Source organism: Pyrus communis, chromosome 7 (genome assembly GCF_041283825.1).
Source record: "Pyrus communis isolate YQ-2024b chromosome 7, ASM4128382v1, whole genome shotgun sequence".
Classification (NCBI taxonomy): domain Eukaryota; kingdom Viridiplantae; phylum Streptophyta; class Magnoliopsida; order Rosales; family Rosaceae; genus Pyrus; species Pyrus communis.
In genome coordinates this window covers 5,044,869-5,071,581 of record NC_142571.1, presented here as the reverse complement: position 1 = coordinate 5,071,581, position 26,713 = coordinate 5,044,869, and the positions used below count along the sequence as shown (strand labels likewise).

General features: G+C 35.1%; 2 protein-coding genes across 9 annotated transcripts; one reads left to right on the top strand and one right to left on the bottom strand.

Annotated features, from left to right (window-relative positions):
• Positions 1-2,433: 2,433 nt before the first annotated feature.
• Positions 2,434-5,407, top strand: LOC137733258 (putative 2-oxoglutarate-dependent dioxygenase SLC1). The gene is made up of 4 exons (XM_068472405.2): positions 2,434-2,923; positions 3,229-3,476; positions 3,821-4,163; positions 4,861-5,407. The coding sequence occupies exons 1-4, from the start codon at positions 2,624-2,626 to the stop codon at positions 5,113-5,115; spliced, it is 1,146 nt and encodes a 381-aa protein (XP_068328506.1). The 5' UTR covers positions 2,434-2,623; the 3' UTR covers positions 5,116-5,407.
• A 5,518-nt stretch (positions 5,408-10,925) lies between these two features.
• LOC137735133 (RING/U-box superfamily protein) lies at positions 10,926-17,400 on the bottom strand. Of its 8 annotated transcripts, XM_088697754.1 has the most exons (9): positions 17,053-17,305; positions 15,444-16,904; positions 14,475-14,593; positions 13,638-13,680; positions 13,054-13,556; positions 12,653-12,965; positions 11,685-11,850; positions 11,425-11,527; positions 10,926-11,316 (listed from the first exon to the last, which is right to left on the bottom strand). In XM_088697754.1, exons 2-9 carry the CDS (start codon positions 16,599-16,601, stop codon positions 11,199-11,201), a joined length of 2,523 nt encoding a protein of 840 aa, XP_088553880.1. In that variant the 5' UTR covers positions 16,602-16,904; positions 17,053-17,305; the 3' UTR covers positions 10,926-11,198. The 8 variants fall into 8 exon arrangements, with proteins under 8 accessions (XP_088553880.1, XP_088553879.1, XP_088553878.1 ...); XM_088697753.1 differs by having other exon boundaries at positions 13,054-13,680; positions 15,444-16,683; positions 17,053-17,397; XM_088697752.1 differs by having other exon boundaries at positions 13,054-13,680; positions 17,053-17,383.
• Between the last annotated feature and the right edge of the window lie 9,313 nt (positions 17,401-26,713).

The following is a 26,713-nucleotide window of genomic DNA, read 5'->3' as shown; positions in this document are numbered from 1 at the left end:
ATGCTAGGCTAATATTTTATAAAATATATAAGTTATGAAGGGGTCCACTCACAAGTACTCCACTACCGGAGAGCCACTCGAACTAGGATGGACTGTATCACCTTCAACCGATGCACCTATACATAAAGAGATTACATTTAATAAAACTCTACTAAAACGTTGGAATTTGAGAAAACGGAGCATGGATTTGGAATCATGACGTCGAAATTAGTCTAAGAGGGGTCTCGTCTAAAATCTGAAAAGTCAACCCGAAGTCAAAGGTCAACGATCAATGGTCAACGTTGACCAGTCAATGATCAGGGGGTCAATAGCCAGGTCAGGTCAATGATCCAGTCAGGTCGGATCAATGTCGATTCAGTCCGGGTCAATAGTTAGTAGGTTGGACCGGTTTAGGGCTTTTGGGTTTGGGTTAGGCTCGGTGATTAGGCTCGCCCAAAGGTTAGTGAGATGGTTCAAGGGTTTAAGTATAGGCTAGGGAAAACGAGCTGGCCTAGGTTAATGGGCGACCAGGCCCAAAAGTTTGGGTCTGGGTTAAAAAGGTTAATGGGCTAAGGCTAAAAGGGCTAGGTCGGTTCAGTGGGTTGGCCCAGTAGCTGGGTTGGGCTCCCATTTAGGCTATGGGTTAAATCTGCCCAATAGTTTCACGGGCCGCCATAACCAACGAAGAAGGACATTAGGTTTTGGGGTTTTGGCCGGGAAAACTTTCCTGGCTCCAATCTGGGGTCAAACCTTAACCAAAATCTATCATTCAAAAGCCAAATTGAAGGTAAGAGAGTAAAGATTCGAGTCATACCAAGATGGGATGGAGTTGACGTCGGGATCAGGCGGAAAATGGCCTGCCAGCCACCGTTTTCCACAGAAAAATTGAGAAATGTCTCCCCTAAGAATTTTTTGCATTAAAACACTCCAAGGTTCTCAAATTCAACCTGATCTACTCTAAAACACAAACTAAAGGGTTATAGAAACTTACCTGCGTCGAAAATGGCGAAGATTCGATGGGACTAGCACAAGCAGAATGAGCTATACCATGTAATAAAAAATAGGAGAGGTGGATCTCTGCCTAAAATTTGGGTGTAGGTCTTAAAGAGGGTAGTGGTGTTGATTAATCTAAATGTGTCAAAGTATGTGTGTGTGTGTTTGGTTTGTCGAAGAGAATAGCATAGAAAGAGAAAGAGAGATAGGGAGAGTGAGAGAGAGAGAGAGTTCCAAAGGTCAAGGGAAGGGGAAGGAAAAAGGCACCAAACAGTGGGTGCCACGTGCCACCCATGTAAAGGTCCAAAAGTGGAGAAAAATCTCCACTTATGAAATTACCGAAATGCCCATACGTTTAAAAATTCGTACGAGCTTCGTTATAACACCGAATTCAATTTCGTTCGTACGTGCACGTTTGTATCGACGAGTGCTATAAGGATAAAATATGAGAAAAATTCTATTATGTCGGCTAACGAATGACAACAAATGTCAACCATTCCATAGTTAGGGGTATTTTCGTAATTTTAACTAATTAAAATGAAATTTTCGAAACAGGTCATTACAATCTACTCCCCTTAAGAAAATTTCATTACCTCAAGGGCGTCATTAAATGCCTTCCAAAATTTGGAAGTAAACCTCGGATCCCGATCCGATACAATAGTAACCAATACGCCGTGATACTTGACAATGTTCTTAATAAACAGCTTTGCTAATTTCTCTAGTTTATAGTTCTGCCAGACAGGTATAAAGTGAACGGATTCAATCACTCTATCCACGATCACCCAGTTGCCATCAAATTTTGACCAAGTCTTCGACAACCTATAAACAAAATCTATAGTGATATCTTCCCATTTCCATGCTGGAATTGGAAGGTTTTGTAGTAATCCACCCGGTTTCTTCCTCTCTACCTTAACCTGTTGACAAACTATACACTTCCTCACATAGTCGGTGATATATCATTTCATACCATACCAATAATAATAGGGGCGGATGGTGTGGTACATTTTCGTGCTACCCGGATGCATAGCATATGCCAACTGGTGCGCTTCATTGAGGATCACCGTCTTTACTACCTCATTATTTCTAGGCACAATATATGAGAAAAATTCTAATATGTCTGCTAACGAAGGTCAACAAAAGTCAACCATTCCATAGTTAGGAGTATTTTCACAATTTTAACTAATTAAAATAAAATTTTTGAAACGGGTCGTTGGAAACATTGAATTTGTAATTCTACGCGGGCCATGTAGATAGTCGAAGTTCCTCACCAGCTCCACCGCCTCAAGATTTGACTCAACTTTCGATCTTTTTGCTACATATAAGGTCAGACTAAACTTGGTCAAAGGTCTCTATGCACAAGGAATATGGCAATATATATATTTTTTATGGGACCAGGCTGTGTATAAATCTCAAAACTTGCTAATTCTAATAAGTCCATTCTTTCCCTCCCTATAAGTAGTACACCACCTTTGAAATTATTCTTTAACTTATTGCCTCTAGTGCCACCCCCCTTGGTTCCCAGCCACCCCTTTTCTTCTCCACACATCTCTGCAAATAAACGGTTCAAAGCCACCCAATATTTTTCCTTCTTGTCATCCATTGCTTTGCTTTGTATGATAAATATATTAACTCTCTCTTTGATAATATCTGTATGTTACCTGACATGGGTACAAATAGTACTGCTGATGGTACAAACCATATCGAAAATGAAGAAACAGAAATCCAATACCTTCAGAAGGGAGTGAGACATTTATGTGAAAGAGGGCTGACTAGGGTTCCAAGCAAGTACATATTGCCCATCCAAGGACGACCCAACTTGGGAGACACTGGGAATGCTAGCAAGCATAACCTCAAGTTGCCAGTTATTGATTTTACTCAGTTGCAAGGGTCCAAAAGATCCCTAGTAATACAGTCCCTTGCAAACGCTTGCGAAGAATTCGGGTTTTTTCAGGTTGATGTTCAATCGTATGCATGTTCCTTCCTTCTTTAATGTGATCATCATCTAGTTCATATTGTTGTATAACTGTCCATATGCATGTCATATAATTCTGCTTCTCTAACGGGATCCCGCTTGGTTTGAATAGCGCATAAATTTTTGTGAAAAGGAACCCTAAATATATATATAGGTCCATATGCATAACTAGTCATATGACAAAACTTATGAAACTATATATATATAGGTCCATATGCATAACTAGTCATATGACAAAACTTATGAAACTAAATATAAACCCTTAATTATTTTTATTGCTGCAGTTGATAAACCATGGTATCAAAGACGATGTTATTCTTGAAATGATTGATGTAAGCAGAAGATTTTTCGAGCTCCCTTTCAATGAGAGATCAAAGTACATGTCAAAGGATATGTCTTCCCCAGCTAGGTATGGAACAAGCTTTAACCAGAACAATGATAAAGTATTTTGCTGGAGAGACTTTCTGAAACTTAGCTGCCATCCTTTACAAGACACTGTGTCCTGTTGGCCTTCTTCTCCAGCGGACTTAAGGTGATTCTTCGCTTCTCTTCTCACATATATATCTCAAGTTTAGGGTTCTGTTAGTCATCGATGAGTAAAAATTTCTATCATGAGCTGTATTGGACTATTGTATTTCTCATCAAGTGACCTAGCATGTGTTCAAAGAGATCAGCACATAGTTATACAACAAGTGATTGTATTTTTTTGGTCATGCATCGACTTGCTACCGTAACACACAAATTTGGATATTCAATTTGTTTTGTTTACTTATATTGATTTTTATGTACATCCTAATAATATTTGGATGCAATCACTTGGATTTTTAATCGACTTCTAATTTGAATTTTATACATCATGTCATTATATATGCATAGGGAGGCAGTGGTGAACTACTCGAAGAGCACAAAGTTTTTGTATCTAATGCTAATGGAGGCAATCATGGAGAGCCTAGGATTGGTGGAAACTACAAAAGGTGGTGAGGCTAAAGGCAGTTTGGAGGAATTTGAAGATGGAAGCCAACTCATTGTGGCGAATTGCTACCCTGCGTGCCCTGAACCTGATTTAACACTAGGCATGCCACCCCATTCGGACTATGGCCTCCTCACTCTTCTCCTTCAAGATGAAGTTGAGGGTCTTCAAATACAGAATCAAGGAAGTTGGGTAACCGTGGAACCACTTCCAAATTCTTTTGTTGTCAATGTTGGTGATCATCTTGAGGTTGGTAATTATCAATTAATTAATCATGGAGCATGCATGTGATATTGAATAGGTGCTTCATATATCGTATTGATCCTTGCATTGATCCCTTGTACGATTTCCAATTGTCATACCAATCATAACACAGTTTCTTTCAAGCTCTTTGAGACACAGAAACCTTATCAGCTAGTTACAACTATTTGGCTGGACATGACTAATTTCCCCGAAATAACCTATTAGTAAATGAAACCTAGCTGAATCCAAAGTGGTGAACGCTAGGCATAGTTTACGTGTTATAATTTGTATAGATTTATAGTACCACGTCGACATACGGTCACATGTACACAAAAAATTTCTTCTTTGAGTTCCACAAACATAAGCTGGTTACAAATGTTGGCTTGCTTCATTTACAACTATTTTCCAAGAATTTAAACTTTTAAATTTCATGGTTGTTTAACAGATTAACATTATTACTAGCCCTCACTCCCACTTTTTTGGGTTGAACGGTCTTCCAATTAAAAACACTAATCATGTCATAATTAAGCGCATATATATATATATATATACACACGGATCCTTTAACAAGAGGGATCCCCATTTTTCACACCCTCTTGACTATTGGATTGGCTTTAATGAATATATACATATATATATTAATTAGTAAATTGAGTTTGATATATATGTGTGTGGTGAACTGTTGGGGATGCATGCAATGCAGATATTTAGCAATGGGAGATACAAGAGCGTGGTCCATAGGGTTCTGGTCAACTCTCGCAAGTCTCGAATATCCGTAGCTTCATTGCACAGCCTGCCATTCAAGAGCACAGTTCGGCCATCACCTAAACTCATTGACGAAGTAAACCCTACACGTTACAAGGATACAGACTTCGCCAGTTTCCTCCAATACATTTCTAATTCTTCCCACGACGAAATGGACGCCAAGACTTTCCTACAGTCCAGGAAATTGACTTGATCGTTTACCCAGAAAGTAGATTTCTCTAGATTATTGGCGTATTGACTTCCCCATGCATGCATACGACTTCATATGAGACGAGTTTTACTAGAAATATTGAATTTTTTTTGCAATCTTTGACTTTTCCCCTTTTATTGGACCCCATACTTAATTCGCAGAAGTTATCGAAGATCACCAAGCTAACTTGAGATAATCATCCAAGATCACCAAAAAGGGATTTTCTGATGCATGGGATATTAGATACTTTGAATTTTTTAATTGTTAGATATTTAGTTAAAATCACAAAATTATATTGTAATAGTTAAAAAGTTCAGAATATCTTACACTCTGAAGTACTATAAAATTTTTCAACAAAAAACAGAAAAACCGAAAATAAGAGCATAAGTACAACTCACCCCTTCGAAAGGCCTACCGTATCTCTTGAGTTTTCTAGGGATCAATAGTCTCCATTACAGGCTACGGCCTCATTGTCAAACAACCTTCTAAAAAAGGCCTTAGAGTAATGCAAACAAGGCATCTTCTAAACAAAGGGCTATCTTCATGCCAAATTACATAAAAATCTCTTTTGGCTTGTTTACTAATTCGTGATAAAAAAATAAAAAATAAAAGGCATTAATGAGTTGAAGAGATCAATTGAGGAAGAATGGAGATTATGAGTTAGAATCGGATTCATATTGAAAGTGTTTATTAAAATGTTATGAGTTCGTGGTAGGAATGGTGCTGATTTATATAAGCAGGTTATTAATCTAATATTAATTCAAATAAAAACCAATATGATTAAAATTCCATTTGTAAATAAATTATATGCTAATTATTGGAAAATTTAATAAATTTATTTTCTCACCAATAGTAAACCATTTTTTTTAATACATATGATATTATCTACACTAAAAGTCAGGAAATTGTCTAAACTTGACAATGGGCTAACCATAATAATTTGGTTTGAATTTTTCTTTGGCAAGAATCAACCATACGACCTCTTACTTATAAGGAAAAAAAAATATCACTAGAATATAGTACTAAGTGGCCCAACACGCTTAAACACACTACAATATTAAATTTTAGGAATTATTGATATATCTTAGGTTTCATTAGTAATTACTGATATATTTAATTTTAGAAAATTTTTATAAGCACTCCAAACCAAAAACCTTAATGTACACTCTAAATCTTCTATGTTTAAAATAAAATATTGTAAATTTTTAGATGCTAATATTAATAGTTCCCTAATGAAACTTTAATTCTTTTAATTTACTTTATTTTTTTCTGAAAATATGACTTTAGTCCCTGAAACTTAATTTTCTCCACATAAAACCCAACATAAGTTTTTTACTGGAATAAAACTCATTGACTAGATTCCACATCAGCAAATTCATTAATTATATTTGACTTTACACATTTAAAAATTTTCAATACCCAAAACACCCATATTTGAATGTTTGATGTACACAATTAATTCCATACAAATTGTAAGGGAGAATTAACGATTTTACAAAAATAAAGAAAAATAATAAATTCATTGCATAATTGTCACATCCCGGCCCGGAGGGGACCACTTCCCGGGCCCGCTCCACCACCGTAGTACGATATTATCCGCTTTGGGCCCCGACCACGCCCTCACGGTTTTGTTTCTGGGAACTCACACGAGAACTTCCCGATGTATCACCCATCCTGGGAATGCTCTCGCGTGCTACTCGCTTAACTTCGAAGTTCCCATGGAACCCGAAGCTAGTGAGCTCCCAAAAGGCCTCGTGCTAGGTATGGATGGGAATATACATATAAGGATCACTCCCCTGGGCGATGTGGGATGTCACAATAATATATAATAACAATAAAACATGCCTAATAAATGTAGTAATACATGCTTAGTTAAGTCAATAAAATTATATTTTACATATAAATGTAGGTAAATTATTTCACGCACACACACATATATATAACAACAACAAAAAAACATGCATGATATACATAAAAATTCATGCAAAATAATTTACCTACATAATAAAGCAAACCCAAATATATGCGGAATAATATACCTACATAAAATATGTTATTATTTTATTCAATACTAGTTTACCTATTATTTGTACATATAATAATAAAATGTGCCCAATATATATGATGATACATACAAAATAAAATACCTACATAATGAAGAAATGTTTTTTGATTCAAAATTAATTTACTTGCAAAATAAAGCAATTGTATTTTATTCAAGATTAATTTACCTATTATTTGTACATATATCTTATAACAATAAAATGTGCCAAATATATGTAATAATACATGGAAAATAAATTACCAACAAAATATATGTTATTTGCTCATCATAAATTTAAATATAGGTAGATTAATTAGTTTAATATGTTTGATCATATATGTAGTACTGTGCATGTATGTGTGTGTGTGTGTGTGTGTGTGTGTATTAAGCTTATGCTAGTAATATATACATTTGAAGTATATATGTGCGTGTTAGGGGTAATAATATGTGCAATAATTATATTTTTTTTATTGTAATTAAGGTGAGTAATAACATTGATTGATTTTATTTTGAATATTGTGGTACAAATTGTAAATATTTTGTAATAATAGGTCAATTACTTCTATACTTGGCAGTCATTTTTAAATTTGAGTTGTGTTTAGATGTTTATAACTAGGTGGGTTTTTGTCTAGGAAATAGAAGTTGCAAGAGTCTATATCTAAAGAACCCTTATTCTTTTTAAGCGAGAAAACCCCTAGATTTTTTTTTTTTTTAAATTATTACCCACCTATTTACTTTTAATAAACTTTTAAATGATTACCCACAAACCCGGGTGGTCTTAGACCCGCCGGAGGCGGGGGAAAATTGCTTATGAAAGTCAGCCAAGGACCCTTCGGAGTTCGAATGTTGTTACTGGACCCTTGCGTATATAATAAGTGTTGGATGAAAATACATGTTTAGTATACCTCGGCTGGATGCGTTGACAATATTAATGGGTAAGCCTCAATAAAACTCAAGGAAATCGATAGAATTGGTCAGGGCCTCTTAACAACGCTCAACAGAGGATGACATGCACTCGAAAAAAATCCTCCACTGAAATTTTTTGTGCATACTGTCTATTAAAAAAAAAAAAACAAAAAAAAAACACAAATCTTTTACTCTAGGAACTTCGAGATTAGAATCATGAATCAACCACTGTTACATTCCCATGTTGAATTGTAGAATGAACTTGCACGAATAACGAATGCTAGAGGAAACTAATAACTCTCAAGGAGGAGGTGGAGTGCATAAAGAAAACTCAAACTCTTGATGCGAAGCTAGGGAAGAAGATACAAGTAAAACACGACCAAAATAAGTCTAAGAATGCGGGTTTTCCTCGTGTGTCTTAACCCAAAACCATAAGCTCTTCAATCGATCCAGTGCTCCCACAGTTTATGCAGTCTCATTTATCTAGTACGATTAAAAACAACACTAACCATTCGTATGGGCTTATTTTAAATTACAGTGGAATGGTGACACGGACATTTTTTTCATCCAGTCAGAAACTGAAAGTAGAAAAGGATGAATTGCAGAAGCATCCAGATTGTCAATACAAGGTAGGCACGGAATACGTTGCGTAGATTAGTGACTGTTTGTGTTTTGGTTTTCTCTTATGCGCGACTCTTTCCGATTCTGGTCGGTAATATGCGGCAGCATGGCGATATTCAAAGTTCTCAAGCCATAGGAACACATCCTAAGGACATCTCCAATGGAAAAGGCTAAATATAGTCCTATCTAGAATTATAGCCTTGCAAAAAATTATTTTTTAAGGAATACTGTCAGACCATACTCATGTATCATTTCCAACCGAATGAGTTAAACATAGCCCTTTTCAATAATTTATTAGTTTTAAGTTTATAATTTAAACTTATTGGTAATTTAGTTAAACTACCGTTGAATTTTTTTAAATATAGCTATTGAATTTAAATCAATTATTGCAACTGAGGAGCTGAGTCCTAAAAAAAGAGCTAAGTGGGGGCTACATTTGGCTAGCCTAATAGCCCTTTGGCCAAATAACTGTCTAGTAGGTTCCATAAAATTATAGCCTAGTCATGGATTGGAGATGAGTTTTTTGGCAAATCAGGTCATTTTTTTGGTTTTTTGACCTTTAACCTCCATTGGAGATGGCCTAATGTATCAAAGATCAAGAATCTCAATAATATTGAACTTTCCAATTACAGATATAAAGCCCAAATTAAGAGAGAGATTACCGATTACTAACACGTAATCACTATTCCAAAGTAGTAGATGCAAAATTTTATGTATTCATCTGTCATACACCAGTCCATGCTTCCGTCTCACTCTGATTGATCTTTGGTTAGTCTGTTGTCCAAGGAAATTGAAGCACATCCACATGAACACAAGCAGGTACTGTTACTAGACACAAAGTACGAGAAATGCGCGAATTCTACTTCCGAAAGAGCCTCAAATATGCGAAAGTTGAAAGGCGTTAAGTTAGTGTAATGACCTGGTTTTCAAGACTCATGTCGATCACATTTGATGACTACGTTCTGAAACCATATTGACTCCGCTAGCGTTAGGGTTTGCAATGTCATACACAATTATAATAATCTAGATTAGTTAGTTTATTTAGTTTTTTATAATTTCAGAACGAGGACATCAAAAATGAGACGAATGATAGTGATACTAAGTTAAATGTTAGGAAGAAGAGAGGATTGAAACCGCAATAAAGTGCATAAGCATTATTACTTTCTGTCACTGCGGTAAAGTTCCAGCTGCTTACGACATTTTTGTCTGCTCAGAGTTTTATTGGAACCAATAATTAAGTTGCCTTTTGCTTCCACTTCCAGTAAATTAAAAAGCAACGTAGAAAAGGTATATGATGCCATTCCAGACCAAGTCAATTTGATCGAGTTTGAATACGTTTTCTTCTGAGCTGTAAGCAAACAACCATTCCAGACCAGTTCAATTTGATCGGGTTTGATGGCTCTGGAAGATTGGATTGGATGTACAAATTCAAAAAACGACTTTTTCCTGCGGTAATTAAATAAAACTGAAACTAATAAGATGAAAATGATTTCATGCTTTACATTGTAGCTAAAACAACTTGATCTAGTCGCAGCATAGTACAATAGTGCTTATCAGTAACTCCATTTAGAACTTATGTCGCTTATCTTGCCCTTAAAGTTTTTATTTTGATTGGAAATTTTAACGGTTACCCAAAATGACTATTGTTTCACGTTGTGACAAACTCAATGATCAATACTGATCATGCATTTTAGTTCAGAGATCAAAAGTACAAGAACCAAAACTCCAATTTCCTTTTTTTTTTTTTTTTTTTTTTTTTTTAAGGGTTGATTTCGTATGTTTGGAACATTAATATGCTGCATGGAGCGAAGCAAGCTCTCTCTTTTAATTTTCACCACTTTTTCTGGTACACTAAAAAAATCTTTTTTTCGAGTACTAGGGAGAATAATACTTACACGACAATCATCAAACCCAAAGCTTCAGTACACAAAGATAACAAGATCCCATTCTGCCCTCTTTTTTTTTCTTTTTCATTTTTTATGCTACTGTTAAGAAATAAATCTGTGGAATCGTGACACAAGCAAATCTTATTTATGTTCCCATTACAGTAAATAATTTAAAAACTAAAGTTAATACAGTAATTACACATTACCTTACGTATACCAAGTCCCCGTTTTATTCTCTCACCTGCCCTACTTTCTCCGCCCTATAAAAATTTGTACCAATTTTACTAATCACGGTTATGCTTGCCTATGATAGCTAGAGCTGAGAACCAATGGAGAGGGAACGAAACACACGAAAAGAAAAAATTCAGAGAAGATTTTATTTACGTAAGAATGATGAATCGAGCGTGCCATATGTTATTCTAATTATACAACGCATTCGAATTTCCATAAATAATCAGAGAAACATCGGAAACTAGTAAAACACTCTACAGAGAAAAGGACCACAGAAGCTTCCCATTCATCTTCATCCTATGGAACAACCACTGTCTCCCCTCTTTCCACCATTCCGGTCATTCTATTCAGTTTATATTTTTGTCCTTCTTTCTTTTCTTTCCTGTTAAGAGTTAAATTTACAGTATGGAGTATGCTCGAATCACCTCAACAATCGGTGCTCGACAAAGTGGGCACTTCCCTCCGCCACGAATCAACTCGTTTGCACATTTTGAACAAGTGCACATGTGCCCGCATCTGCACCCGAAACAAAAAAGGGACAAAAGACACACAGAACAGTTTATTACAAAATGATAGTCATCAACACCATCAAAATCAAATGTATCGAGGTTACAAGCAATATACCTGTACAAGAGAGAATCAATTTGACTATCACAACAAACACAACAGGTCCCTTTTCTCACATGACCCCATTTGGACCCATCCTCTGATGTCTCAGCACCCAAGCCTGCAAAGTGATAGCATCTTTCATATGAATTAACCGAAGATTAAAATGCAGCTTTAATGGAGGCAGAGACCGCATTCATACAGTTTCGTTGAACACACACAAATTCTTGAAACAAACATGTTTCTGTGTCATTTAACATATTGAACCTGAAACCAACCTTTTTCACCAGATGAACGATTCAAAGCAGCAGAGACTTCCTGTCTAACAGAACGTTGCAACTCCAATTGCATATCCATGCAGGCCTCCAACATCCTCTGCATGTGACTCATGCCTTGCTGGAGTCTACCCATGTCTCCTCTGAGATCATTAATCATCTCCCATTCCTGCTTCTTGTAGGAATCCACATTCAGAGAAAGCAAAAGAAAGAACGAGAAAAAAATAGACGCGGGATAGAAAATCCACTCCAACTCCATTTTGCATCAATCATCAACTAAACAGGCACATTACATTCTATATGACTTTACATTGTACTATTTTATACTGTTACAAGTATTTTAGTTATGGTATGCTGTCTTAGCAATGAAAGACCCTTTAAAGTTTGTAAAAAGTTTGATAATTCCCAAATATATTTAAGTCTTACGAATGTCTAAAGATAGCAACCACAACAACACATTGTATTACAAGAAGTAATGGAATAAAATAAATTACAAACAGAAATTATAAATGGACTAAAGTGACTTACAAATAGAATATAATGAAAGAGTGAAAAAAGGAAAACATGTGTCATTTAATCCTAGAAGTGATATGATACTGAGGTCCCAATTACTTAATGACCAACAAAATGAATTATAAATAGAAATTAGAATTCTATTTCAAATTATATATAGTTTTACTCTATTTACTATGAATTCTTATACATTTTGAATACAAAATAAATATATAAATCATATATTAATACATATAATAATAATATCCGTATAATAGATATTAGATACTAATATATTTATTGATATATTAAAAATTCAATACAGGGAAATAATATATTATATTTATTAACCTGGTATAAACCGTAAAAGCCACAATCATAGAATATCACGATTATGTATAGTAAGCCATATCTACAATTTTGAGAGAAAGATCGGAAAGCCTGAAAAAAGCTGCATTAAGAGAGAAGGGATTGCTCACAATTTCTGAACGATGCATGCTATGACGAGACCAGCCTGTGTGATGTAGGTCCTGATGCCATAATGGCTGTGGTGGGGGCACTGGTGGAGATGGTAGAACAAGTGAAGGTCTGGTAATGGCATCATGTTGATCTTCATTCTGCCCATCCCGCTGTTGCTCCTGATCATGATCTGGTGAAGCTGGAATTGGTGTTGGCAAGTTTCTATGCAAATCCCAATCAATGGGAGCATGACTTTGCCTTTCAACATATGACTGAATCAGTTGGTCCAGACTTTCACGGAACCCACTGCGAAGAAGATTAGAGACACTTCTCCTACAATATAGAAAATCATAACCATCATAAAAAGAACCAAATAATAAGTTTATGTTGTACATATAATCATGCTACAAGAATCAAATACCTGCTCAGAAGTTCCCTGAGTTCCATGCTGTACACATTATCATCATCTGGCGGATGAAATCTATTGAATCTTCTAATTGGAACTGAACGGCGATTTCTCATGGGACCAGAAGGCCCTTCGGTCCAATTTCCAACAGCATCCCGAGTACCATTCTCATGCCAGATTCCCTGGGCTTCTTGTCGATTATCTGCTTCTCCATCAACATTTCTGGGTGTTTCCTCAGGCCAATTATCGACTGAATTTCCTTGCCAATTTTCAGCCGTATCTTCGGCATTACCATTTCTCCATTCATTCAACTGACCGAAAGTTGGCTGCTCCAAGTTTCGTGTCTCATCTTCAGCAACTGGTTCCTGCCAATTCCCTCCTTGATTAGCAGTTTCTTGCCAATCTTGACGCTCATCAGTAGTGTTGCTCTCCAAGCTTCCCATTTGATCAGGCAACTGATTGATGTCAGTTGCCTGACTACCAGGCTGCAATTGATCATTACTTTCCTGTTGGACATCCTGTGAAGCATTTGTTTGAGTATGCTCACTTCTAGATTCATTAATATTACTGTTAATCGTAGAATCGGTTTGGCTGCCAACCTGACCACGAACAATATTTTCTAATCTGTAGCGGAACCCTTCCCTAACAAGGAAACAAACTTGTCATTATGCAAACAACTAACATCCACAACTCTCGTTTGTCTTTCAAAAAAAAAATTATCATCATTCACTTGATGGAATAAAAAATACTCAAAAGATATAACTGGTGCATTAAAACCCAAACGATAAAGTAAACCAAAGTAAAATCAAGAATAAGGCAGATCAAACGAGTATCTCATATTTATTCTGTATTTTTATTATTATCCCAGGAAGAAATATTGTAAAGTAATTGCAAGCCTTATAGCATAGCCACTCATATTAATATGTAATACCGATGCATATTTATTCATCTATAAGACTTTATATGTTCTATTTGAAACCCAGAGAAAAAAAGGATGCTTAAAGTAATGGCCATCCATCTAGAAATCTTGTGTTTCTCCCCCACCCCCACAAACCCATCACTAGTAATGCTTCTACACAGCACAGTAGACTTAAAGGAAAATCTCCTACAAATACTAACAAATAAATGTGTTCACAAAGGAATTCTCTAACCTCAACCAAATTATTCATAAATGTAGTAAATTGACTCAACAAAAAAACTAGAGAGAAATGACAAAGCGATGATAAATGTGTTCCTTCAAGACAACATAAAGTATGCTATGTTCCCTTACATTTTTCCCATTAAATAGATAGCTTTTCAAAATCAGAACTACTAAGAGTCTAAACAAAATAATAAACGTAAAAAAAATACCAACGTTAAGTACAAGAACAAAAAAAGGAAGTGATGAAAAATTTTGGCATCTTAAGACGTACGGCATGACTAAAAACATCACATACCTTAAACCAGAAACAGTGTGTCGCTGTCTCAACTGGACTAATTCACCAGCAGCCATGGAAGGTGGTCTTTCTTCTTCAATAGGTCTTTCATTGCGCAGGAATCTACCTCTGAGTAATGACTGGAAATGTTTAATTGTATTAGTAGCCAAATCATGCCCATTTATGCAGGAAACTTAATATCTACAGTGTCATAAAAGGGAAATTTTTGGGTAGCAGAGCCAGAAAGAAATACACAGTTTCATTATGTTGGGATAACATCAATGCAACTTGTAGTATGTCTATGTTATAGACGATGGTGATGAGAACTGGCATAAATAGGAAACAACACCTTACAAATATGCATGAATACTAAAAGGGGGAAAGGTTAGGGGAGAACCAATAGCTATTCTTCTCATATTAACATAACATCATCATGCACCTTATAGCAATACAATTTCGGATAAGCGTTTGAGTTAAAATGTATGCTGCAGGGTGTACATTCTAATTTGGGAGCAAGCCAAGTGAATACAATGGTATCTTTGCAACCGGATATAGCACCCAAAATGATACACTTAAGAATAAGCCCATACCTCCCACTGAGAGAGAAGCAAGGTATATCAGAGAAAGAAGAAAACTCGTTCCATTTTGAAACATAAGTTCTGGGCCTCTGGCTCATCCTTATCCACTAATACAAGGGTACAAATAGGACCAGAAAAAATAATTCATAATAGAAAATGGGATCACAAACATAATATGCGGACTTAATCTGCAACTCAAATGACAACAATTGTACCCAGCTATTTTGATCTTCTAAAGCAGCCAGACAAATTACTGAGCACAAACTTTAAGTATTCTAGAAAATCTGTAAACTACAATCATAGAAATCACATTCATTGATACAGACAATTCTTAAATATCAACCATACCACTGGAGCAAATTGAATTATGTTTAAAATAACATTATTAAACAATCTTCATGAGACAACTGACCTGAATGCGGTTTCGATGAGCAAAATCAGAGACAGCCCGATGCTCCACCAAACAATCGAGCTCCCTTTGTCGTTCCCTCTCAATCCTTACAAGCAAATCAATTAGAGCTTGTCTTCCACGCAATCTCCGCATGTCCCTGCGAATGTGGTCTGGTTGGCCTTCTTCATGGTCAGCAACTGTCCCGTCACGAGCTCGATCAACTTGAGCACCACCACCGGCAACTTGATCATCCCTCTGGCCCCCACGAGCTCCTCGTTGCTGACTTGCCATTTGCACCCACTCACGAACAATTCTCACCCTTTCACGCTCTGTCTCACCAAGCCACTCTGCTCTGGGATTAGTGTTTCTCTGAGCAACATTGGATGAACGATCACCAATGCCAGTTTCCATCCATCCCCGTACAATCTGACTCACTCTCTCCCTCTCCACTTCACCAAGATCAGGAGATTGCTCTCTACTAGACACGTCATTGGCACCGTGTTCACGTTGTGAACCTATTTGATCATGTGACCAAGTTCCAAACTCATTCTCACTCTCACTTGCGTCCGCCAAACTACCCTGATTCTCACTCCCCCGACTATCAGACATATTTGTGGTCGACTCATTAGTATTAGACTCAACACTCCTCCTATGCCTCAACCTTTCCCTCACTCTTTCACGCGCTCTATTCAACACATGCTCATCCTCTAATTCCCTCCACATTTGCAATATTGCGGATGCCTGAGTACTTGGCCTCTCAACAGCCCCCTGCCGCCTTGAGGTAGGAGACTGTGACTCCCTCAAGAACGAGGAGTCAAGCATCGAAACCGTGTGCAGGCCTGCAAGTGCCATCAACTCTGATTCACGATTCCTCCTCTCAATGGTTGTTATCATCTCCTGCGCCTGCTGCGCAGCCCAACGGCTCAGGATCCGCGAGTGGTGTCGCCGTGCAGCGGATGACTCTGCTAAATCGTCACCCTCCAAATCCAACCTCCGTCTCCTCCGCACAAGCTGCTCACCCTCGTCATCTTCATCATCAGGATTACGAGGAGAACTACATGATGCAAATGACATACATTCATCCAAGTGCCCCCGCATGAATTCCTCAAATCCACGCTCAAAATCGGCACAGGCATCAGCGGATTCCGGCTTCTGTTGTAACGGCTCAAAATCCGTCATCACTAGCCTATCAAATCCGACACTAGGGCACCCAAGCACCAACCTTTACCCCCTCTATTCCATTCCCACCACTCAGCTACACCTTAACACTCCATTTCCAACCCCAAAAGTCAAAACTAACGAATTAAATACATAAATAAATAAAAAGTTGCAACTTAACCAACATTCACATTCTAATTCTATAGCAATCCGGAATGAACCCCCAAATTGACTCCGTATATAGAAAATTACACAATCGAAGAAACAGTAAGCACCGACCTAAATCAAAATCAAAACTCATTCATAGCTCGCAAACGCACACCCCTAAAAACAAAATTACAAATACCCAATTCAGAAAATTGGATGATTCCGGGAAGAAGAAAACACGAAAATTGGAGGCAAAATAGATCGCCCTGTGAGAAATCGCGGGAATGTTGGAATTTTGATTGGTTTGAAGAAGAAGAAGACGTACCTCTGAAGCTTCAATGTTTTGGTTTCCTAATCTCACTGGGTGTATGTTAAAGCGAGGGGTGAATAGGGAGAGTTTCGTCTGTAACAAAACCCTAAACTTCAGGCAAATGTGAGTGAACGAGAGAATTGTTGAAGACGCAGAGAGAGAAAAAAGGAAGAAAGAGAAAGAGAGAGAGAGAGAGAGAGAGAGAGAGAGATCAAAGAAGAGAGGAGAATTATTTCAGAATTTATAAATTAACATTTCAGAGAAACACAGGAGAGAGAGAGAAGAACGATCCAAAAGAACAGAGAGAGAGAGAGAGAGAGAGAGAGAGAGAGAGAGAGAGGAGAGCGGCAGCTATTAGGTGATGCCACGTACTTCATTGTTTTTCATTTAAATACTAACTTCCATTTTCTCCGTGGGTCAGCGGTATTTTCCACGTCACTTCAGAAATTACAAAACCGATTTTTTTTCAATAATTCAGTTTTATAAAACCAATCTAATATCCAAAACTGCATAGATGTTTGACCATGTTGATAGGGCATAGGCACTTGTAAAACATTTATCCAAAAAACTAGAGGTTGTTTTAGCTGGGATCGTGTTGGTTCAGAATATTTTTTTACTATTTTAGTTGAAGATATAAACATTTTAATTAAAATTGGAAAGAAAAAAAAAAAGTTGATATGTCAGTAGTGTTATTTATACACATATTTTATTTCTCACACGTCTCTCTCAACTTTAGTCGTGAGATCGAATGAATTAAAGAAGATTATGACCAAAAGTTAACAAAGAAGTGTGTGAGATAAAATGAGTGTGTGAGTAACACTATCCATGTCATATTTGAGTAGTTTAAGTTGATATGGCGTCATATTATTGTTTAGTGCTATTTTTTCCACTTATAAGTAAGATATATTAGTTCAAATCTCATGAATTATGAGATACTAAATTAATATGGTAACCCTATTGTGTGATTTAGTTCAAATCCTCTTACCCCTATAATTATATTGTTGTACTAAAATTAATTAATGTGAAACCAGCTTAAGCCTACACACTTTATGTGCGAAGAAGAAACTTTTCTTTTTCGGTTTTCTTTTAAAGTATATGGGACATAGATAAATTAAAGAGAAATGCAAAAGAGAGAGGGAGTGAGACTTGGGAGAAGTTTGTATTTATATTTTTAAAATTAGAGATATGTTATGATGACATGTTGGTGAGGAAAGTAAAAGAATAACAAAAAATTGTTCTTGCAAAATTACGTTGTTGCCCATGCTTTTATTCATATGATATAAGACTAAGTTATTTTTACACCCTCTTTTGGTTGACAAAAAAGATTTTGTAAGTATGTAGTTTAGATATATAGACTTATTTGGAAGTGCTTTTAAAATGACTAAAAAACTTTTGGTGAAAATATTTTTGAAACCAATCCTTAGTAAAAATACAAATGCATCTTGGATAAGCACTTTAAGTGCTTTTGGAATCTAAAATATTTTTGGTGAAACTGTTATTTGGAACTCCAAAATATTTTCTCCACAATATTCGAATACTCATGAAGCAAAATAAAAGAGTTTTCTTTTTCATATGGTGTATTTAGTTGGTTTGCACGAACACTACATGACACGTTGATTTACACATATTCTACAGGAAATAAATAAAATCATTTTTAGAATTAAAAAGCATATGTAACATCTACTTTTCATCCACGTAAGCAAAAAATAAGCACACTACAGTGCCCCATAAACTAAATAGCAACTAACTTGATATAGATTTGTGTAGATAAAATTACCACACAATCGAAGGGTTATGTTTGCAATTTTTGAATAGGAAGAAATCATGAGGTTAAATTATGACTTGTGTTCTAATTTTATTACTACGTTTTATTTATGGAACGTTTCACTTTTTACTAGACTGTTCCACATAGAGAAATCTGATGTTAATTTTTATATATAAAGTCCATCAATTAAAAATTCAAAACTTTATCAAATAACTAATGAGGGACAAAATAGTAGTTTCATGGCTTTCCTTCATTTTCTTTTTTGAATAAGTTTTAATAGAAAAAATATAAATCAATTATTCAAATAAAAAATCTAAAAGACATAATCTAATATAAAGAGGCCAATTCCCATGCTGCAAGAGGCTAGTAGAAACAAAATAAGATAAATAATATTGCTTAATGCAAGGAGAAAATTCAGTTAAATACCAATTTTAAGCAAAACTACCAAGCCCAACTCACCGACATTTCTAAAGCGATGACAAAAAAAAGTGAAACATTCATAATTTCAAAATTACTCCGTCTTAATTAAAATTTTAAAATCAGTTTGTGAGCGAAGACATTATAAGTAAAGAATAAGATGTAAAAGAGCAAATTGCCACACGCAGACGTGTGGAAATAGGCTCGTTCTTTAATTAGGCCACAATTTGTGGGTGAAGACATTATAAGCATAAATATATTTACATTTTTGCACTCATTGCACATGACCCATAGTTCGCCTGTGCCACTACTAAAAATTGTCGTTAGGCTTGTCATTAGTGCCAAAAAAAATTCAAGTCGTCGGAAAATTTTATGTCATTTTTCAACAGTGATAAAATATCAATAGATGCATCTTTAATTATATTTGTTGTATGAGTTTATTGTATTTTTACGTGTATATACAATAAAATTAGAGAACTACTCAACTTTTTTTTTTAAAGTCATTCTTTGACACTAACCTTAAGACCACAAAATTTGATTGGTCGAATGCTAGAAAAAATTAGCAGTCGTAAAATATGGTAGAATTGAGTGACAATCATGTAATTAAGTTGAATTAGAATAGTATTTATAAAATTATTTTGGTTAACCTTATTATTGGTACCTAAACTAAAGTTACGGTATTTTGGCTAAAACTTTTTCAGAATTGGTATTAAACTAAAGGATCCCTCCTTTTATGCAATAATCATTTTAAAATTTTCATTAGCAAACACAAAAATATATTAAACTAAACTATATTCTTCTTTCTTAATCGTTGAATTAAACTTGAATAGTTGAAATGCATGGTTAATAATATATATTTTCATGCCTTTTTCAAAGGTCTGTAGATGTTATAAGTATCGAACTGCCCATTTGTTTGACTAGTTTGAGTTCAAAATGATTATTTTTGTAAGTTTTGATAAAGAAAAGCTATTTTGACTTACTCAATTGTATTTTCAAGATTTTACAGACCAAGACTTATCTTCACTTAAAGATCAACTTGATATTTATATTCATTTTATGCGTTTGAGAATTGAATTTTCTCAATTGCAAGGGATTAGTGATCTTGCTAAAAAAATAGTGGAAAAAGGGTTGCATCAAGTATTTCAGTATTTATATTTACTTACTGAATTGATTTTGGTTTTACCGATTGTAACTACTTCAGTAGCGAGAACATTTTTCGCCATGAATATCACTGAGTGTTCATTCCACAAAAAACTGAGGACCCAATGGTTAAAGATAGTTCAGTTGTTCTCATTGAGTAAGAAGATTTTTCTTGTATTAACAATGAAACTATCATGACACAGTTTCAGAGTAATTAACCTCGTCGTAGATAAATTTAGTCTTTGTAGTTTATAATGATGTTTGTACAAAAATTATGAATGAAAAGTTAGTAATTTATCGTTGAATTTTTCAATATATTTTCATTTATTATCTTCATTAGTGTGATTACCTGATATTTGAATCCTGAAATTGCTATTACCTATGTATAAGAAAATATATACACACACACATATCCTAGAGTCATTTAGTATTTGTTGCTGTGTTTGTTTAAATGACTATTTTTAAACTATAAAAAATAAAGAATAAAATTTGGTGCGAGTCACTTTTCTGAAAATTATATTAAATGCATATATGTTGACCAAAGGACGATATATTATAAACAAAAGCATCAGCCTTTGGGTGTCCTGTGTTAGAAAATCTTCATCGGATCATTCGAAGTGCTATTTTTTGACACACAAAATTAATATATTTGTCAGTACAGTTTATGATAATGCAGATAAAGCTTACTTACAATGATAGGATCTCCATATATTAGTGTGTATCAACAATTACAATAATTTTATATGTCTGAATAATTTTTTTCCCAAACGATAAGAAAAAAAACCCTCTAACCTGAAACATCAAAAGAGCCACCACGACTGCCGACATGAAGCTACCTTTCTCCCTAATAACAAAATGATCAGTCACGATCCTTCTATTTGTGCTTGAAAAAGACCTCATTATCCAAATATCTAATATCTTTATTTTATCATTCAGTACTACGGTCTAATGATATTCATTTTCATTTGAAAGTGAGAGGTCTTATGTTCGAATCTCGTGGATGGCGAATTCGATACAAAATTAAGTTACTCATTGTGTGGCTTAGCTGAACTCTCCTCTCCCCCATTCTCTAGTGTAAAAATATCAATGTACTAAAAAAAAAAATCTTTATTTTGGATCGACAAGGGGCGTGTCCAAATAGTTTTATTGATAACATTCACTCTGGTGGAGTAAAAATTGCCTTGAATGGTTGTCATGCTAACTCAAAATCCAATTTGTTTTTATGAAGAACTGGGAAATAAATTAAAGACCTTATTTACAAGTAAAAATGAATACCGTGATTTTCACTTTTATTTTCTTTATTTGCACTCCTTCCTTTAATATGTATGCTTTATCTATACTATTTTTTATCAAAACCCTCATTGTGTGAAAAGTACTATATATCATTTTTATACTTATTGAAGAAAGTTGGGGTTTCACAATAAAATCAATTCGCAATAAGGGAAATAGTCTAACCTCTTATAAGCACATACAAGGTCCATTTCCTCATCAATGTGTGATTCATTCTCAATAGTTATTAACTTAAATAACAAATATAAATTCAAACGCAAGATAGTAATTATATTTATTTTACTCATAAACCTTTTCTCCCTCACATTCTAATTTTTCTCTCATAACATCCACCTTCAGCCCTTTTTTCAGGATAATACTTGCACCCGTATGAGAGAGTGCCCATACCTCACCCCGTGCTAATAATATGACTTCGCCGTATAAGTTTTATAATCAGAACCAGTCAATTCCTTAATCTTTATTTAAAGTTTATCCCTATAAAATATCTTTCAAAATCATTATCATTTATACCACCAAATGTATGAAACAAATCAACGGTGCAAGTACCAAGTAATAGATTCTTAATGAACGGTCCATTCATTTGGCACACTTAGACCATCTCCAATGGTTGGGCTAAAAGCCAAATTTTTTAGCCCGGAAAATTTAGCTTTTAGCCTAGAAACAATTTTTCTGCTCCAACCGTTCTAGCCTAAAATTTTAACCCGGGATTATTAAATAATGAACTTAGGCTATTTTTTTTTGTTAACTTAATTTAAATATATATATATATATATATGTAGACTATTGTAAATTAATTTTATGAATATTTTAACCTAAAAAAATTTAAATTCCGATAAATATTGGGTGGAGTTCACTCCGATTTCTGGGCTAAATTTTGGAGGGAATTTGGCATTGGTTTAGCATTTAGTATTTAGCCCAAAATTTTCCCTTGGGTTGGAGTGGTTGTGGGGAGAAATTTTGGGAGGTAATTTAGCTTTTAGCCCACCATTAGAATTGGTCTTAGATGACCAAATAATACCCAATTCAAATGATTTTTTCGTAGTAATAATCTTCAAGTGAAGATAAAAAAAACTCGAACAGTTCTAACTATAAAATTTATTCGAAGAAACTACGTTTGTATGAGTCGAGATATGCGGGGAAATTCATGTATTATCCTTCTTATATTTTACATACATAAGCTGGGCTCCACCTAGTAGTTGAATAAAACAGACAAGGATGACAAAACAAAATAAACCAAAGTTTCGCGTGTCGTAGTATCCAATATTATGACACCTAATGTTTGATTTATTAGATTTGTTATCAGTCTTTGTCAGAATATACAAGTTGACCAATTACGAGTTAACATTTGGATAGAGAATAGTTCCCTCCACTCTCACGTGTATGATGTATCCTTCAACATAATGTGATACATCAAAGTGAATGGAGCTTCCAACTTACAATTTATATTTATCAATCAGTCGAATAGGAAATTAGTCATCTATTTGTAATCGAATAATTAATAAAAGATGCCGACAAAAGACAAGAGCTTGATCAAAATATATTGGATCGAGAGATCCAAGCAACTTCAATCATTTACTTTACAACAACTACTCTATGCACTTAGGTATGATGTACGTGTAACTACTATATCCTACATATGATGTTACATGAAAGCATATGTAACTGTAGGACATCACATGTGAACAGATGTTAAGCACGAAACCTATCGAGAATAAGTGAAGTATAACTGTGAGGCTTTTATTTCTCGAGACTTTGGAGTAGTTAGCAAAGATTGGAGACTTTGGAGTGATATGTTTTAGTTTGTAAAAGCTACTGCCAAGGACTTACATGTTATGTTTAGTAGTCTCAGAGTAAAGAAGGAATTACATGTTAGGGGTTCAATTTCACCGTGACATTTTAATTCAATAATTCATAGTTATGTAAAGCTTATTAAATTGGGACACCATAATGAACACATTGTATGTAAGTTGCTCTTTTCAAAGCCAAATATCGAGACTAAAAGGGAGGTAGTCATGAATAGATCGAGTGAGTACCTCTTTTTGTGGGTGAAGGACCATTTCAAATTGGGATATGTTGGAATGTGGCACACGAGCAAAATCAGGTCCTTGTCTTGCTCTTAATGTACACATTGGGTGTTGCGTGCCGGTGTCGTTCTTGCACGTTAGGCTGCCCATTTCAATGTTGCTCTCTGGGTGCTTGGTCGAAATTTTAACTCAAACAAAACAAGGCCATGTTGGTTGTTCAGGGCAGACAAACAAGGTAGTCAAGAATCCAAACTTTAGATGTTCAATCCATGTTGGTGGAGAACCTGGGAAACAAGCATATCGCTCTAGTTGCATTGCCACTACTGACCATATATAAATGATTGATGAAAACTATTTGCGCGTGTCTACGGAAATATCTTCGGTCCAATTTAATTTGATTACACGAGATGCGTACTTTCTTGAGTCTCCTGTATTTTGTCACACGGCAAAGCTTTGTTGTGTAAATTTATTAGACCATGTGGTTTGGCCATTACTCGATCTCCTTGACAATTCATTCTACATTACTTAGGTTGGCATTTTTTTTTTTTTTACAAAATTAGGTTTTGCATTTTAAGTGATCGTGGTTTTCTGTTTAACAAAATGGCTTTTTGCCATCTAAATTGTCCTCGTTTCTAACACACATTGTAAACGAATGTTCCTTGCTATTTTTGAGTGTTGCATTATTATTCTTCACTACTTGTCAGGCTTTTTTTTTTTATCATCAAGAAAAAAAAATATTCGAACTTGGGATGCTTTTTAATATTTAAATGATAAATATTGATAAGACCAAATCCTAGAATGAACTATCCAATTACGAAGTACTCGTTGGAAATATGATTTAACTGGTTCATTTATTTGATTGATGTGAAGACATAAATTAACCACATCAAATAGGAAAAGGACTTGGGGATTTTATACTCGCTATAATGGTTACCCTCAACGTTGTGAGCAAATCATAGGGTACTTCAGATAACGTGGCATCGTCTGCCCCACATGAAAGAACGTGGCACTTGTCTGTCCTGTGGGTACAAGGCCTTCGGGTCACTAACATATCAAAGGTGCTTTATACCCATATATAATATGTCATGTCACCGCTCCAATACCCGGGCCAATGGTGGTAGGAAGCCGACTCTTCAAATTTCTCCCTTGGCTACCCAACGCTCCTATGTTCCTACCAACTGGGACCTTTAGGACTACTAGTAACTAGTCTGCGAAGATTGGTATGCACCATCACTAGCAAAACATTAAGGTTTGTCTAGTATGGCCTGAAACCACCTTCCCAGCTACATGCTAGGGTTTAGGCCTATTAATAGCCAAGTCAAACAGAAAAAATGGTAGTTGCCACTTACTACTTAGAATTCTTAGTTTTTCTCGAACTATTTATTTGAATTGGGAATCGGAGGGCCTTTGGCAAACATCCTCCTTTTTTTTTGGGGCGTTCGTCAATTAGGCTAGTAGTGTTTGTTGTCTTGTTGGTGTAATTTCGTCAATCTAGCCCACAATGGTCTTTTTTGTTAATGTTTCATAGTTTAGCAAAAGTATATGATTATGTTAATGGCCCGTGACCTTGAGAATATGATTAAAAAGTCGCCACGAGTCTTATCTTGAGTTTCATAAAGTAGTTCTAAACAAAGCCGCATAAAAATATAGATATTAAGAAAAGTATCAATTTCTTTTCTTTTCCAATGATAAAAGTAGCAATTTCTTCTCTTTTTTCATGTCCGATGCAACAAAGTACTAAGTTTTCTAGTTAATTACCTCCTTTATACCTTGGGTGGAGTGAATACTAACCTAAAAAAAAATTGAAAAAACCACTTAAATTACATCTACAAAAATCTCCTTCAAAATACATGCATATAGGGAGACTATATGCATATATTTTGACCAAAAAGTTGGGAAACTACGCACACGAAGAATATGAAAATTGAAAACTCAAAGATAATCTATAGCATGAAACAAGGCCCTAAACACAAGTTAATAAACAGATAATTGAGCACCTTTTATGATTGGAGAATGAGATTCCCTAAGCTAGCTTTATCTCAAAGTCAAGAAAGTTGAGAAATTGTCATAATTAAATTTCTATTACTCATATACTACTAAAGTCTAAAGTATATTATTGAAGCTGGTACTTAATTATATGGCTATCTCTTGATGTCGGTAGTGATATTGGAGGGTGCTTAAGTTCTCTAGCATGCCTATAAATAATATTGAAGTAAAATTAAATAGTTTTATTGTAGACCAATGTGTGAAGATTTAAAACGCTCACTATCATTACGCTTGACCAAAACGCAGTTTGATCTTTATTCTTTTCGTTGTGTTAGAGTAGAATCCTCATCTCCGGACTCCAAGAAGGGAGGGGTTTTGGTTAAAATATAATAAAATATTTGCAAATATGTAAGGGGGCATTTGAGCTCTTGTACATATGAATATCGCGTGAAAAAGAATACTGTGAATTGTTTCTCTCTTCAGATTTATAGTACATTCCTTCAAATGCTCATTCCAAACTATATGTTGTATTTATTTTTCTTGCTAGTCTATATTGGAAAATGCATTCCTATTAGATGTTTTCATTATAGGTTACTAACAGACGTCCACACACTTTGTGTGTGTGAACATTTTTTATTTTTGTTTTTAAAAGGGGAAGGAGACAGGGAGAAAGAGAACGTGGGATTGGGAGAGAGTTTTTTTATTTTTTTTAGATATGCTAGGATTACATATAGGTGAGGCTTTAAAAAAACACAAATTTGGTTTGTGCAAAATTACATTACAGCCCATGATTTTATTTGTAATAGAAGACTATATTGTCTTTCACCTTGATTGACTAAGAGAGTTTTGTTAATGGATAATGTTAGAGAAACCAAATTTCTAAACAAATGAGCAAACCAAATGATGTGTCACTAATAAGAAATACACACGCTGATCAACATTTAAGTAACAGTCCAATCATCAACAACCACATAATTTGGTTTACAAAATTTGGTTAAAATTTGTGTCACCCTAGCATTACCCTTTGTTAATAGGTAGTTTAGATATATCGGGT

Coding starts and splice junctions, on each gene's coding strand:
- LOC137735133 (XM_068474515.2), bottom strand. CDS start 16,601: ATGACGGATTTTGAGCCGTTACAACAGAAGCCGGAATCCGCTGATGCC. Junction 14,594..15,443: donor CTCATCGAAACCGCATTCAG/GTCAGTTGTCTC, acceptor AAACATTTCCAG/TCATTACTCAGAGGTAGATT. Junction 11,528..11,684: donor TCGTTCATCTGGTGAAAAAG/GTTGGTTTCAGG, acceptor ATCACTTTGCAG/GCTTGGGTGCTGAGACATCA.
- LOC137733258 (XM_068472405.2), top strand. CDS start 2,624: ATGTTACCTGACATGGGTACAAATAGTACTGCTGATGGTACAAACCAT. Junction 2,924..3,228: donor AAGAATTCGGGTTTTTTCAG/GTTGATGTTCAA, acceptor TTATTGCTGCAG/TTGATAAACCATGGTATCAA. Junction 4,164..4,860: donor ATGTTGGTGATCATCTTGAG/GTTGGTAATTAT, acceptor CATGCAATGCAG/ATATTTAGCAATGGGAGATA.